At 41.6% G+C, this 14,475-nt stretch overlaps 1 protein-coding gene across 4 annotated transcripts in view; it reads left to right on the top strand.

Moving 5' to 3' along the window:
* Positions 1-1,470, top strand: part of gramd1a (GRAM domain containing 1A) — a 65,325-nt gene extending 63,855 nt beyond the window's left edge. For all 4 annotated transcript variants that reach the window (XM_017714439.2, XM_037534088.1, XM_017714438.2 and 1 more), the window contains one exon: positions 848-1,470. In XM_017714439.2, the coding sequence (XP_017569928.1) occupies positions 848-961 (114 nt within the window). In that variant the 3' untranslated portion in view covers positions 962-1,470. The remainder of the gene's footprint in view (positions 1-847) is intronic.
* The last annotated feature ends 13,005 nt before the right edge of the window (positions 1,471-14,475 follow it).

The following is a 14,475-nucleotide window of genomic DNA, read 5'->3' as shown; positions in this document are numbered from 1 at the left end:
CTTGACATCAGAATAGTAAAAGACCCCTTTTTGGTGCTATTTTCAAAAAATGCATTAATTCTTCCATCAATCTAAAAAACCCTTTCATGATGCAAAGAGCCATTTGAGTGTTCATGGTTCTGTACACTCTCAGAAATAAAGGTACTAAACTGTCACTGTGTCAGTCCCCCTCTAGTCCCTGGGGTGGAACCCTCAAATCTCCATCTCAGTACCTTCAGTCAGGGAACATAACTGTACTATAATCCACTGAAATGATATTTTCTAAGCTGTACTGACTCCACACACCCCGTCTCGTCTCCAGGCTTTCTATTTTACTCTTCTGTTTTAAAACATTCGGTTATGGAAAGGAGCAAATACGAACTTCGGGGCAGTCGTGGGCTGGAGGTTAGGGAACTGGCCCTGTGATCGGAAGATTGCCGGTTCGATCCCCAGTGCCGACAGTCCATGACTGAGGTGTTCTTGAGCAAGACACCTAACCCCCAATTGCTCCCTGGGTGCCATGGATAGGGCAGCCCACCACTCCGGGCAAGTGTGCTCACTGCCCCCTAGTGTGTGTGTATTCACTAGTGTGTATGTGGTGTTTCACTTCACGGATAGGTTAAATGCAGAGGTGGAATTTCCCCGTTTGTGGGATTAAAAAAAATATCACTTAACTTTTCACCTGGAAAAACTTAAGGTTCACAGTCAGACCTTAAAACCATTTTTGAACCTTTGAGGGAACATTTTACACTGTTTGTACCTTGATGAACGAAAATGTTTTGATTAATTTCCTTTACTAAAGAGCCCTTGAAGGACCATCTTTTTACAGAGTTGAATGACTGAATGTCTCTTTCTATGATCCTCTCAGATGAAGCAGTCTCTGGAGAAGCTCCACAAAGGCATCATCAGTCCGGAGATGCTGCAGCAGGACGCTGCTGACCCCTCAGCTGCATCTGCCTCAGACACACTGCCGGATCAGTGACCGTCTGTCCATCTGTCTACTGTAGCTCTGCTGAACTTGCTTGCAGACTCCTACAGAGAAGCTCTGGTCCAGACAGCTCCTTCTCTGTGACTGCTAACGCTCTGGCGGCTGCAGACTGAGCGTTTTAATCCTCCCTGCTGGACCTCCTGATTGTTCTTTAGCCGTGTGATCACTTCATCATGGTTTCATTAGTGGGTAAAGTTACCCAGGCTCTTTAGCTGCAACATGCCTTTCTACTGTGACCGAACCGCGAGGGAATCCGGGCAGAAGCCCTCGCGTCCAAAAACCACTTCAACACTAAAGCAATAACTCTGCACTGCGGTGGTTCCTGCGGTACCCCAGTTCTGCACATGCTGGAGCTCGTCCTGTTTTATCTTCCTGCTTTTTAAAGGAATACTCTAAATTTTTTCAGCCTGATCTCTGTTTACATTTACATTTATGGCATTTTGCTGACGCTCTTATCCAGAGCGACTTACAATTTTTAAACATTTTACACAGGTGAGCGAAGGTGGTGTTAGGAGTCTTGCCCAAGGACCCTTATTGGTATAGTGTATGGTGCTTGCCCTGGTCGGGGATTGAACCCCAGTCTACAGCGTAGAAGGCAGAGGTGTTAACCACTACACTAACCAACCCACGTTAACTGCACCTGTGACGTAGCTCCAGTTAAAATAAAATGATTTCCAGAACTTTGAAAAGAGCGGAAAACTTTCTAATTCAAAACGCACTTATAATGTAGGTTATAAGGCAGCGGCTGAATGTCTTGAATTTCACATCAAATCAAGTATTTTATGTTGGCAAATGTGCAGTAGAAAAGATTAACGGTAAATTAGGAATAAAAGGAAAAGCCGTTCGTTGAAATAATTGTAATAAATCAGACTCAAAACCACTGAAAAGATCATTTCCAACAGGTTTTCAGTTAAATGTACTGAAGGGGAGGTGCCGTTCATTGACTTGCATTCTAAGTGAAGTCGTTTGCTGTTATTTTCTAAAAGTGAAACTAATTTCTGTAGTAATATGCTAAACACTACGGATGCAGGAGACTGAGATTAGGCTGAAAAATTCTGGAGTGTTGCTTTAACGAGCTGAGTGGTGGGATCCGGCGCAGAGGCGGGACAGTGGGTACTTGGGGTGTATGGTGACTTTGCCGTACTTCAGGTCCAAACTGCACCTTGAGCCGTTTCTGGTCCGGTTCCGGACTCCAACTTTTTATGGACCACGTTTCAAAAACCAGAGTGGATCCAGCTGCACAGCAGACTGAACTGTGTGTGAGCCTCTACAGCAATGAAGCTGCTTCATGAACACATTCCTGCGAACACCTCCTGCTTCGGAATCGAGCTGCTGCTCTGCGGATGCGGAGCAAACGGCTCAGAGACTGACGTGTTCATTCATTCATTCGTTCATTCATTCACATCTTTATTTGAACTGCTAACAGAGTTCACTCGTTTAACTGAGTGTAACAGTAATCAAAGCGACGGTCAGCAGGAGGATGAATATCCAAAATTCCGCTCTTATCTGTCTCCATTTTTTTCCCCAAATTACAGTTCTCTTTTTCACTCGTTCTCATTCCATGTTTTCCCTTTTTATTTTTATTTTTTCTCTTAAATTCTGATTTCTCTCTAATCAATTCCCTCATTTCTTTCTCTCTCTTTTCTCTCTTCATCCAGTTCCCTCATTTCTCGTTCTCTCTCTCTCATCTCTTTATCCAGTTCCCTTGCTGCTTTTTCTCATTCTCTATCTCTCTTTCTCTCACTTTCCAATTCCCTGTCTTTTCTCCTTTCTTCTTTCTTTTGGTCTCTTTACTCTTTTTTTCTCCTCTTTCATATCTCCTGTTTTTTTTTCTTACTTGTTTTCTGTAGCGTCTTTTTGTCTCTCGATCTCCATCTCACATTTCTTTATTCTCTGCCATGTCCTTCTTTAACCTTCTCTCTCTCTCTCTCTCTCTCTCTCTCTCTCTCTCTCTCTCTCTCTCTCTCTCTCTCTCTCTCTCTCTCTCTCTCTCTCTCTCTCTCTCTCTCTCTCTCTCTCTCTCTCTCTCTCTCTCTCTCTCTCTGATATATGCAGTGTTTTTCAGGTTTGAGTGGAAGAGGCTGGTCCTCGTCTTCACAGCTTCTTCCACCTTCATTTGTCCTCTTCAGTAACTGAACCGTGATCAAATCTTCAGAGACGTTTCGTTTCACCGTTACAGTATTTATTTATCTGAGTTTGTCTGCCTTTGTGTCGACTCGTTTTTGGAGTTTTACGTTCTGTTCTGCGTGGTGTCAAACGCGGACCAACAAACTGAAAACAATGAAAGTTTTAGCAATAATTTGCGCTGAGAGATGCAGCAACGATGATCACTGATAATGTTGAAAAGGCTGAAGTTTGTATAAAACAATGCTGTGAGTGAAACCAGAGCAGATCTGGTTTGTTCCACTTTCTCTGTCTGAGTGTTATTTATTGAGGTTTGACCTGTGAGGGTGAAGATCGCGCAGTTATCATGTATTTGGTCAATGTTATCAATATCGTATTATATTGGAAGCAGACTTGAAGTGATCAGGGTAACCGTAGACTTGACCAGCTGAAAGTAGACACAGAGTTTTAGTATTTAAGTATTTATGTCCTCCGGGCTGGACTGAAATGGACCAAACTGATCTGGCTGCCCGGACGAACTGATAAAGGGAACCGCAGCGTCTTTATTCGCTTGCAGGCTTTTAATCCTGTTCGGTTTTTGTATGTTTTTAGTTTTGTTTTTGTTTTTTTTGTTTTTGTAGCGCTGATGTCTTACTGCTGTCTCCCCTTTCTGCCCCGACCTTCCACCTCCTGCTTCACTTTTATGTCTTTTATGTTTTTCTCCTGCTTTTTCAATTCTTTCATCCCTGCTGTGTCTGCTCAGCTGCTGTATTTATTGGGGGGGGGGGGGTGGGTAAGGGAGGGGGAGTGTACTGTAAAGAACTGATTGTGAAAATGAGGTCAAGAAAATGAAACCTGGAAAAGAAAAGTTTTTGAGTGTTTTTTGTGTATTTTATACCAGCTTACACAGAAATGCATAAGATATAGATGCAGGACATGGGCTCTTTAATGGAGGATATGGGCACTTTAATGGAGGATTTCGCCTCTTTAATAGAGTATTTGGGCTCTTTAATATAAGATATGAGCTCCTTAATATAGGATATGGACTCTTTAATGTTGTATATGGGCTCTAATGCAGGATATGGGCTCTTTAATGTAGACTACAGGTTCTTTACAGACCAAATACTACATTAATGTAGGATATAAGCACTAATATAGGATATGGTCTCTTTAATATAGAAAATGAGCTCTTTTATATAGGATATGGGCTCCTTGATGTAGAATATAGTAGGCCATGAGCTCTTTGATATACAACCCCAATTCCAATGAAGTTGGGACGTTGTGTAAAACATAAATAAAAACCGAATACAATGATTTGCAAATCCTTTTCAACCTATTTTCAATTGAATACACTACAAAGACAAGATATTTAATGTCCAAACGAATAAACTTGTTTTTTGTAAATATTCACTCATTTTGAATTTGATGCCTGCAACACGGTCCAAAGAAGTTGGGACAGGGGCAACAAAAGACTGGGAAAGTTGAGGAATGCTCAAAAAACACCTGTTTGGAACATTCCAATTAACCTGTTCACCTGTGGAAACAGGTGAGTGTCATGATGTCATGAGGCCCGAGCTCATCTGAGGACTGACGCAAAGTGGAAAAGTGTCCTGTGGTCTGATGAGTCCACATTTCAAATTGTTTTTGGAAATCATGGACATCGTGTCCTCCGGGCCAAAGAGGAAAAGGACTGTCCGGATTGTTATCAGTACAAAGTTCAAAAGCCAGCATCTCTGATGGTGTGGGGGTGTGTTAGTGCCCATGGCTTGGGTAACTTGCACATCTGTGAAGGCACCATTAATGCTGAGAGGTACATACAGGTTTTGGAGCAACAAATGCTGCCATCCAAGCAGCGTCTTTTTCAGGGACGTCCTGCTTATTTCAGCAAGACAATGCCAAGCCACATTCTGCACGTGTTACAACAGTGTGGCGTCGTAGTAAAAGAGTGCAGGTACTAGACTGGCCTGCCTGCAGTCCAGACCTCTCTCCCATTGAAAATGTGTGGCGTATTATGAAGCACAAAATACGACAACGGAGACCCCGGACTGTCGAGCAACTGAAGTTGTACATCAAGCAAGAATGGGAAAGAATTCCACCTACAAAGCTTCAACAATTAGTGTCCTCAGTTCCCAAACACTTATTGAGTGTTGTTAAAAGGAAAGGTGATGTAACACAGTGGTAAACACGCCCCTGTCCCAACCTCTTTGGAACGTGTTGCAGGCATCAAATTCAAAATGAGTGAATATTTGCAAAAAACAATAAAGTTTATCTGTTTGAACATATAATATCTTGTCTTTGTAGTGTATTCAATTGAATATAGGCTGAAAAGGATTTGCAAATCATCCTATTCTGTTTTTATTTATGTTTTACACAACGTCCCAACTTCATTGGAATTGGGGTTGTAGGATAAGAGCTCTTTGATATAGGATGACAGATTATTTGATATGGGATAAGAGCTCTTTGATGTAGAGTATGGGCTCTTTCATGTAGGAGATGAGCTCTTTGATATAGGATACAAGCTATTTGATATAGGATGTGAGGTCTTTGATATAGGATACAAGGTCTTTCATAGAGGATGCAGGCTCTTTGATATAGAATATGAGCTCTTTCATATTGGAGATGAGCTCTTTGATATAGGATGCGGGCTCTTTGATTTAGGATACGAGCTCTTTAATATAGGATGCAGGCTCTTTGATTTACGATACAAGCTCTTTGATATAGGATAAGAGCTCTTTGATACAGGATTTGAGCTCTTTGGTTTAGGATACAGGCTCTTTGATATAGGATATGAGCTCTTTCTTATAGGAGATGAGCTCTTTGATATAGGATATGGGCTCTTTGTTTTAGAATACAAGCTCTTTAATGTAGGATATGGGCTCTTTAATGTAGGATATGGGCTCTTTAATGTAGGATATGGGCTCTTTGATATAGGATGCAGGCTCTTTGATGTAGGATACAGGCTCTTTGATGTACGATACAGGCTCTTTGATGTACGATACAGGCTCTGTGATATAGAATATGGGCTCTTTAAAATAGGACATGAGCTCTTTGATATAGGATGCGGGCTCTTTGATCTAGGATACAAGCTCTTTGATGTAGGACACAGGCTCTTTGATATAGGATACAAGCTCTTTGATGTAGGATACAGGCTCTCTGATGTAGGATACAGGCTCTTTGATGTACGATACAGGCTCTGTGATATAGAATATGGGCTCTTTAAAATAGGACATGAGCTCTTTGATATAGGATACAGGCTCTTTGATATAGGATACAGGCTCTTTGATATAGAAAATGGGCTCTTTAAAATAGGACATGAGCTCATTGATATAGGACACACGGGCTCTTTGATATAGAATTTGCGCTCTTTAATATAGAATATGGGCTCTTTAATATAGGACGTGAGCTCTTTCAAATAGGACACAGGCTCTTTGATATAGAATACGGGCTCTTTAATATAGGACATGAGCTCTTTGATATAGGATACGGGCTCTTTAATATAGGACAGAGCTCTTTCATATAGGACACAGGCTCTTTGATATAGAATACGGGCTCTTTAATATAGGACATGAGCTCTTTGATATAGGATACGGGCTCTTTAATATAGGACAGAGCTCTTTCATATAGGACACAGGCTCTTTGATATAGAATACGGGCTCTTTAATATAGGACATGAGCTCTTTGATATAGGATACGGGCTCTTTAATATAGGACAGAGCTCTTTCATATAGGACATGAGCTCTTTGATATAGAATACGGGCTCTTTAATATGGGACGTGAGCTCTTTGATATAGGATACGGGCTCTTTAATATAGGACAGAGCTCTTTCATATAGGACACAGGCTCTTTGATATAGGATACGGGCTCTTTAATATGGGACGTGAGCTCTTTGATATAGGATACGGGCTCTTTGATATAGAATACGGGCTCTTTAATATGGGACGTGAGCTCTTTGATATAGGATACGGGCTCTTTAATATAGGACAGAGCTCTTTCATATAGGACACAGGCTCTTTGATATAGAATACGGGCTCTTTAATATGGGACGTGAGCTCTTTAATATAGAATATGGGCTCTTTGATATAGAATATGGGCTCTTTTTAATATAGGACAGAGCTCTTTCATATAGGACACAGGCTCTTTGATATAGTGATGTAAATTAAAGATTCTCAAAATTAAAATGCCATGTATTATACAGGATAGATCATAAATAAGGCCTAAGCACATTGGAATAAGTGCCCTAAAATAACCTCAGTAGGGTGCAAGAGAGGAAACAGATACTATATAAGGAGCAAGTGAACTTGTGAACCTTTCAAGGCCAAAAAGCTGAGATGGAAAAGTACCAGCATGTGCTTGGCACAATGTTTTTTTTAAAAAAGAATTCGGACAAGACTTGGAGATAATGGTTCACACAAGACCCTATTTGATAGACATATGAAGGTCAATTTGAATATAATGGTGGTTTTGTGAAATCAGGAGATGACAAAAAGAGGTGGGGCGATGTCACCCCACCTTCACCGAGGGTATAAAACGTACAAATTTTGTATATTTGGGTGTGTCGTCCAACGGCCTTTGGAAAACATTCTCCATGCTCAAGAAATAAAGGACCTGCACTTCTGAATTCTGAAGAGTCTTCTCATATTTCTTAGTCTTCTCGTATTTCTTAGTTCGTTCGATTCTTTTTATTTTCTTTCAACAAACAAATTGAATTCGTTTTATTTTACAAAACATAGATAGAACTTAGGCTTGGTGGTGAAACAAGTGTTGAGACACGACATTTAATGGTGGCCCGTCCCAGGGGACTTAAAGGGACCCCCCGATTGGCGATATCAGCAGCATCAGGCCGTTGCATTCAAATTCTGCTTATTGATGGGTCTTGTATCTCTCCACCACAAAGATTGAAATGCAATGTGTTTGAAAGCTATGTTGGTATGATTAAAACAGAAGACTCGTTGGAAGCAGAACTGCATGATAAAAATGTACAAAAAAAGGAGTAATAGTTGAGAAAACCCAGTCGGATAAAAAGTCCAAAAATAAAACAAGCCTGATGGTCTTGGTGAACCTCCCGACTGAAATTCACATAACTGCAGGTGTGTGAAGGAAGGAAAGAGGTGTAGGAGTTGAGGGAAGGCCTCAGTCTAATAAATATTCATGTTATGTGTTTAGAAAATTATCAGAAAAACTGTATAAAAAGTCTAAAATTATCAGAAAACCCGACTGGATAAAAAGTCAAAAATGGCCAAAAACAAAACTGAATAAGAAACAGAGAGAAATATAAAGTGCACAGAGTAAGCGCTGAGATAAATGTTGTTTGTCTTGTTTGTCGATTGTCCGGCGCCAAGTTAAATGTTGTGTGTTTTGTTTGTCCTTTGTCTAATATGTGGCCACAGAAAAAGCTAGCATAGTAAGAGTGTCACTATCTTGTGTGGTAACTATAACAACACTGAACAATTTCAGGAGGGTTGTAATTAGGTGGATAATTGTGAGAAGGCAAGAAAGAGAAATTACAAAGCTGATTAAACAACTAGAAGGCTATATTGATCGAATCCTTGTAGATATATTGATTGAATTTTTGTATATATTTCTGTATCAGAGTAAGCTGTTGGAATGAAGAGTGTTGAAAAGCTGCTGATTTCAAAATTGCTGATGTAGTGCTGAGCTGATTGCTGATTGATGATGAAATGCTGAGTTTCTCTTGAAATGTTGGGAATAGAGTTTATTACACCTAGAAACTGCATAAGATATAAGACGTTGACAGTAACGGTCATTGCTGTTGGTACAGTTCATATTAAAGATAAAACAACGAATGCGGTGTTAAGTATCTGGCAGTCAAGCGTGTGGAACTGATTGAATTTTGGAACGGAGATAATTTAATACACTCAAGCAAACCCTGGTTGAGCAGATTGATTGACAGCCAAGCAGGGAGTGGTTTAAAGACACGACTTGAGGGTGTTAAACACAACGAAGAGTGTCCATTATGGATGCAGATCTTATGATTGAGACACAGGGAATTCGGACTCATTTCTGGCTTGAAAGAACTTATAAAGACAGGACAGGAAAAGAAAATTGGCAGTCTACAGAATTGATTAACAGTAAATTGTGGAAATTAACAGAGTTTCATAATTTGGACCTGGCCGAAATCACCTTCCCACACTTGAGACTGACAGACAGAATAAAAATGATTTGGAAAAAAGAACTGTTGGCACCAATAATAAATGCACTGTTACCAAGCGGCGTGATGTTAGAGGCTACTCTGGGCCTTGAACTGTTGCCATGGGGCCGGTTTCAGCCCATACGGCTGGAGGACGCTGAACATAGACAATGTAGGGAGTTGTCTGCAGGATTGACCTTAGAAAAAAGGGAGGTTTTCTGGGAGAGAGGGAGAGCTACCTCACTCCTAGTTGACAGACTTAACCCATTTGGACCAGGCTATGATCATGAACTGCCAAAACAAAAGAATGTGACGCTCAAAAGGTTCGTAGTAATACTACACTGGAATGAGGGGGCAGTGTTTAACCCTAGACCAACCCACAGACATACATCCCCAGGGATGTATCATGTGGAAGTGGTGAGATAAAGATGTGAGGTGAAAGACTGGACAGGACTTGACTGTAGCATGACTGGTAGTATTTAGAATATACACACTTAGTAAAATCTGGAAAGTTAAAATTCACAAGAAAATAATATATTTTGTGTTTAGCAAACTTGTGTTCACAGGAGAGACAAGTAAAGCTGAGCAGGGGTGTGGCAGACAAGGAGGACGATACCAGCACACAGACACAGGAGAAAGAGAGAGGGGAGGGGTCACAGGAGGCAGACGGAGGAAAGTGACTTCACACACACACACGTACAGGCCACACTGATCATAGAAATTCATTCATACACAGAACAGTCATAGTCCAGTCAAAAGAAATAAAACTAGCAAAAAAAATAAATTAGCAAAAATCGAAAAGAAAGAAATCACATCTTTTAATTTAATGATGTTAGAGGGCGTGGAATGCCAAGGCCAATGAGCATGCCACCCATGACTACACAACCACCAGAGACTATGCAGCACATAGGGCAGCATAGCGAGGTGTTGCAGCAGCAAGGTTCTCCCATATACTGCTGGACTTGTGGGCAACCAGGTCATTACAGTCGCAATTGTCAGAATGAAACTTGGTATTGAAGGTGCCCGGAAAACCTTAAGGGGTAGTATCCAAATTTAGTTGCTTCAGATTCAACAATTGGAGAACCAATAGTGCCAATCAGTATAAATGGTCAGCAAAAACTGAACTTTCTAATTGATACAGGAGCCACACACTCAGTGATTGGCCCACAAGGTCCTCACCTCCCTCTGTTTAGCGATAAAATCCGGACTCAAGGTTTTTCTGGGAAAACACAAACATTAAAATTTACAGAGCCCTTGGAACTGACCATTGATACTCAAAAGATAACGATGCCTTTGTTGTACTCGGAAGCATGTCCAGTCAACCTATTGGGAAGAGACGCATTATGTAAACTGAATGCAGACATTAAATGTACACCTGATGGAGTACTGATAAACTTCCCAACTCAGGTTTGGCAGATGCTCCTGAATACAGTAAATGAGTCGAAACAAACCTGGCCTATGGTTTATTGGTTAAGACTAACCGAACAGCATTTGTTCCGAAACTTTGAAACATGGGAAATTTGGCTAAAAGCAATTAGACCAGATTTGGAGAGAGTTTCTGATGATTTGCACTGCACACTGTTATACGATCAGGACAGAGATCACGAGGCCTATGACACAGTTTGGGAAGAGTGTATGGAGGGCAAGTCCACCTTACTCACCACAGGAGATTTGATAGTGGGACCACAAGGTGTAGCAGTAGAAGCTATCCTAGATGAAGCAATGATGCAGTGGTACAGAGTGACAAATGCCATTCCACATGTATCATTAATGACATCAGCTAACAGCGAGCCAAAAGATCTTGGACCAATGATGAAAGCCAGCAAAGAAATAAATTGGGTGAGAACAGACAATGAAAACATCTATAAATCTTTAGATGGGCCATACTACAAGGTGACTATGAGATCAGTGGACAGGACAGTGGCAGAAAAAGTGGCAGTGAACAGAGAAAGACCAATCTCACAGTGTGTACTAACTACTGAACAGGAAGAACTGTTGAAACAGGTTCCAAATCAATTGTGGACACGACATCACACAGATGTAGGTCTGGTGAAGTCAGCAGGTGCAGTTCAAATTAAACTGAAACCAAATGTACAGCTCCCATATCAGAGACAGTATCCATTGAGTCCAGCTGCCTATGAAGGAATCAGGCCAACAATTGACGGCCTAGTGCAAGCTGGAGTATTGATTGAAACCAAAAGTCAATGTAACACACCTATCTTTCCAGTGAAGAAGCCAAATTCTGACAAGTGGAGACTAGTGCATGATTTGCGAGCCATAAATGCTGTGGTAGACGCAGAAACACCTATAGTGCCAGACCCATACACTTTGTTGTCAAGCATTCCACCAGATGCTAAATACTACACAGTAATTGACTTGTGTTCGGCGTTTTTCAGCATCCCATTACATGAACAATCACGACACCTGTTTGCATTCACTTATGGGGTAAACAATACACTTATTCTCGGATGCCGCAAGGTTATAGTGAAAGTCCATCAGTTTTTAACAGAATAGTGGCAGCAGACTTGGGTGATGTGCAAATTGACAGCACTCTTTTGATGTATGTGGACGATCTTTTGATTGCTTCTCCCACTAAGGAACAGTGTGAAAAAGACTCCATTGCAGTCTTGACCTTGTTGGCTGAAAAAGGCCACAAGGTAAGCAAGGAAAAACTACAGTTCTGTCAGGAAGAGGTTAATTACCTGGGGAGAAGCCTGAGAGGCAATGAAAGAGCAATAATGTCCTCGCACATCAAAACAGTTCAAGCTGCACCCAAGCCAACGACAGTTTCTGAAATGTTTCTGAAATTTTTAGGCATGGCTGGTTACAGCAGACAATGGATTTGTGATTTTGCCTTAAAAACAGCTCCACTAAGGCAACTAATTCGTAGCACAGGACAGCAAAACATGAAGGGTAAACTAATCTGGGATGAGGAAGCTGACAAAGCATTTGAAGAAATTAAGATTGACTTGTGTACAGCACCAGCACTTGCCAACCCAGATTATTCCAAAATCTTCCAGTTATACATAGCAGTGAGAAATGGCTATGTTAATGCAGTACTGGCACAAGAACATAACAAACAGAGTCAACCAATTGCCTATTTTAGCAGCCAACTTGACAAAATAGAACAAGGTATGCCACCGTGCTACCAAGGCTTAGCTGCAGCAGCTTATGCCTATGAAAAAGCAACATCAATCACAATGGGACATAAGGTTGAGCTGTTCACTAGCCATGCACTACATACACTGTTGACATCAGGATCATTTGTACTGACAAATGCTAGACGGACAGGGTATGATGTCATCCTTTCAGCACCAGAGCTAACCATAAAACGATGTTCAAGGGTCAATCCTGCAGAAAGACTAGCTACACCAGACGAAGGTACGCCACATGACTGTGAGGTTGTGACAAGGACTTTTCTTAGACCCAGATTAGATCTTGAAGCAGAACCACTAGCAGAGAGTGATCAGATTCTCTTTGTGGATGGTTCATGTTTCAGGGGACCTGAAAGCAACTTAGCTGGATTTGCTGTAGTCCAATATAATCCACACATGGATGATTTTGAGACACTGTTTAAAGCTATTGTTCCTCAACCATGCTCAGCTCAATTAGCTGAAATAAAAGCATTGACTACTGCATGCCAATTAGCTAGGGGCAAAAAGGTCACAGTATATTCAGATTCTGGATATGCAGTAGGGGTATGTTTGATGCATGGCTCAATTTGGGCTCAAAGAGGGTTCATACGTACTGACGGAACTAAAATTGCACATGGTGAAGCTATTTCTGAATTACTAGCTGCACTTCAACTACCAAAGAAACTAGCCATAGTAAAGTGTGCGGGGCACAGGACTGACGACTCAATCATTACACAAGGTAACAACTTTGCAGACAAGGAAGCAAAAGACGCAGCGACAGCTAGGACACAGTTTCCATCAGGCAGGCCAACAATGGGGAGATTCAGAATAGCAGACGATGATGATCCAGAGCTAGTGACAGACTTAACTAGTCTCAAAGAAGCCCAGGAACTAGCCAGCCCCTATGAAAAAGACAATTGGCTCAAAAGGGGGGCGTCATGTATTCATGATATTTGGTATGGTCCAAATGGTCTATTTGTAGCACCATTGACCCTACTAAATATATTCATTCAAACAGCTCATGGTCCAACACACGTGCACAGGAAAGAAGTCATCAAACAAATAAAAGCAGAATGGTGGTCACCGTATTTGGCTCCAACGGTAGATCACGTTTTGACTAATTGTGCGGTTTGTGTAGAATACAACTACCGAAAGTCTTTGACTGCGCCATTAGGTCACATTCCAGTTCCAGATGGTCCATTTAGACATCTAATGATGGATTATATGGACATGGGAAAACCAGTGGGCAAGTACAGGTACATCATCGTAGTAGTTGACCTTTTCAGTCAGTGGATTGAGGCGGAAGCAACAACTAGAGAAACTGCAGATGCAGCAGCCAAATTTCTGTTGAGGGAAGTCATTCCAAGATTTGGCATTCCCGATAAAATAAGCTCAGACAATGGTCAACACTTTGTGAATGCTGTGATACAGAAAATCTCCCAGGCATTAAGAATCAAACGACGATTGGGATGTGTTTATCACCCCCAATCTCAGGGCAGAGTAGAAAGGCTAAATGGCATCATTCGTGCAAAAAGGACTGCAAGAGTATGTCAAATGTCTGACAAAAATCCACAAAGAAATCTTCACCCAGGTGAAAGGTGCGACTGAGGGGAGAACTTCCACCATCGATGATGAACGTCTGAAGGAGGTACTTCCTGGTGACTACGTGTACATCAAAACCTTCAAAAGAGGCTGGAGTGAACCAAGACGTGAGGGACCCTTCGAAGTGGTCTTGGCCACTCCCACAGCAGTCAAGGTAAAAGGTCGTAAAGTCTGGATTCATCTCAACCATTGTTCCAGAGCTCCAGATCTACTAAGACCCGTGACATCAGAAGGACCAGATCAGCAGCAGCCACACGCCGCTGACAACTCAGGAGCAGAGGACCAGGCCGTAGCAGGACCGAGTGGTGTTTCACGACCCACCACAAGGAGCATCACCAGAGCAACGCCACCTGATGACGAAGACTCAGATTGACGTAAATGAGAGTCTAGGCTACGGTTGGTAAACAGCCATCCAGACTCACATTTTGTTTTTTGTCTCCATTTGAGGTGCAAGCCTAGCGCTGCCTCTAAGGAGCACAAACTCTGATTTTGCATACACACAGAGATTGAACAATTGACTC

The sequence above is a fragment of the Pygocentrus nattereri genome, chromosome 24 (assembly GCF_015220715.1).
Source record: "Pygocentrus nattereri isolate fPygNat1 chromosome 24, fPygNat1.pri, whole genome shotgun sequence".
NCBI classification, from domain to species: Eukaryota; Metazoa; Chordata; class Actinopteri; order Characiformes; family Serrasalmidae; genus Pygocentrus; species Pygocentrus nattereri.
The sequence above is the reverse complement of the archived record's forward strand: the minus strand, read 5'-3'. Positions and strand labels throughout refer to the sequence as shown.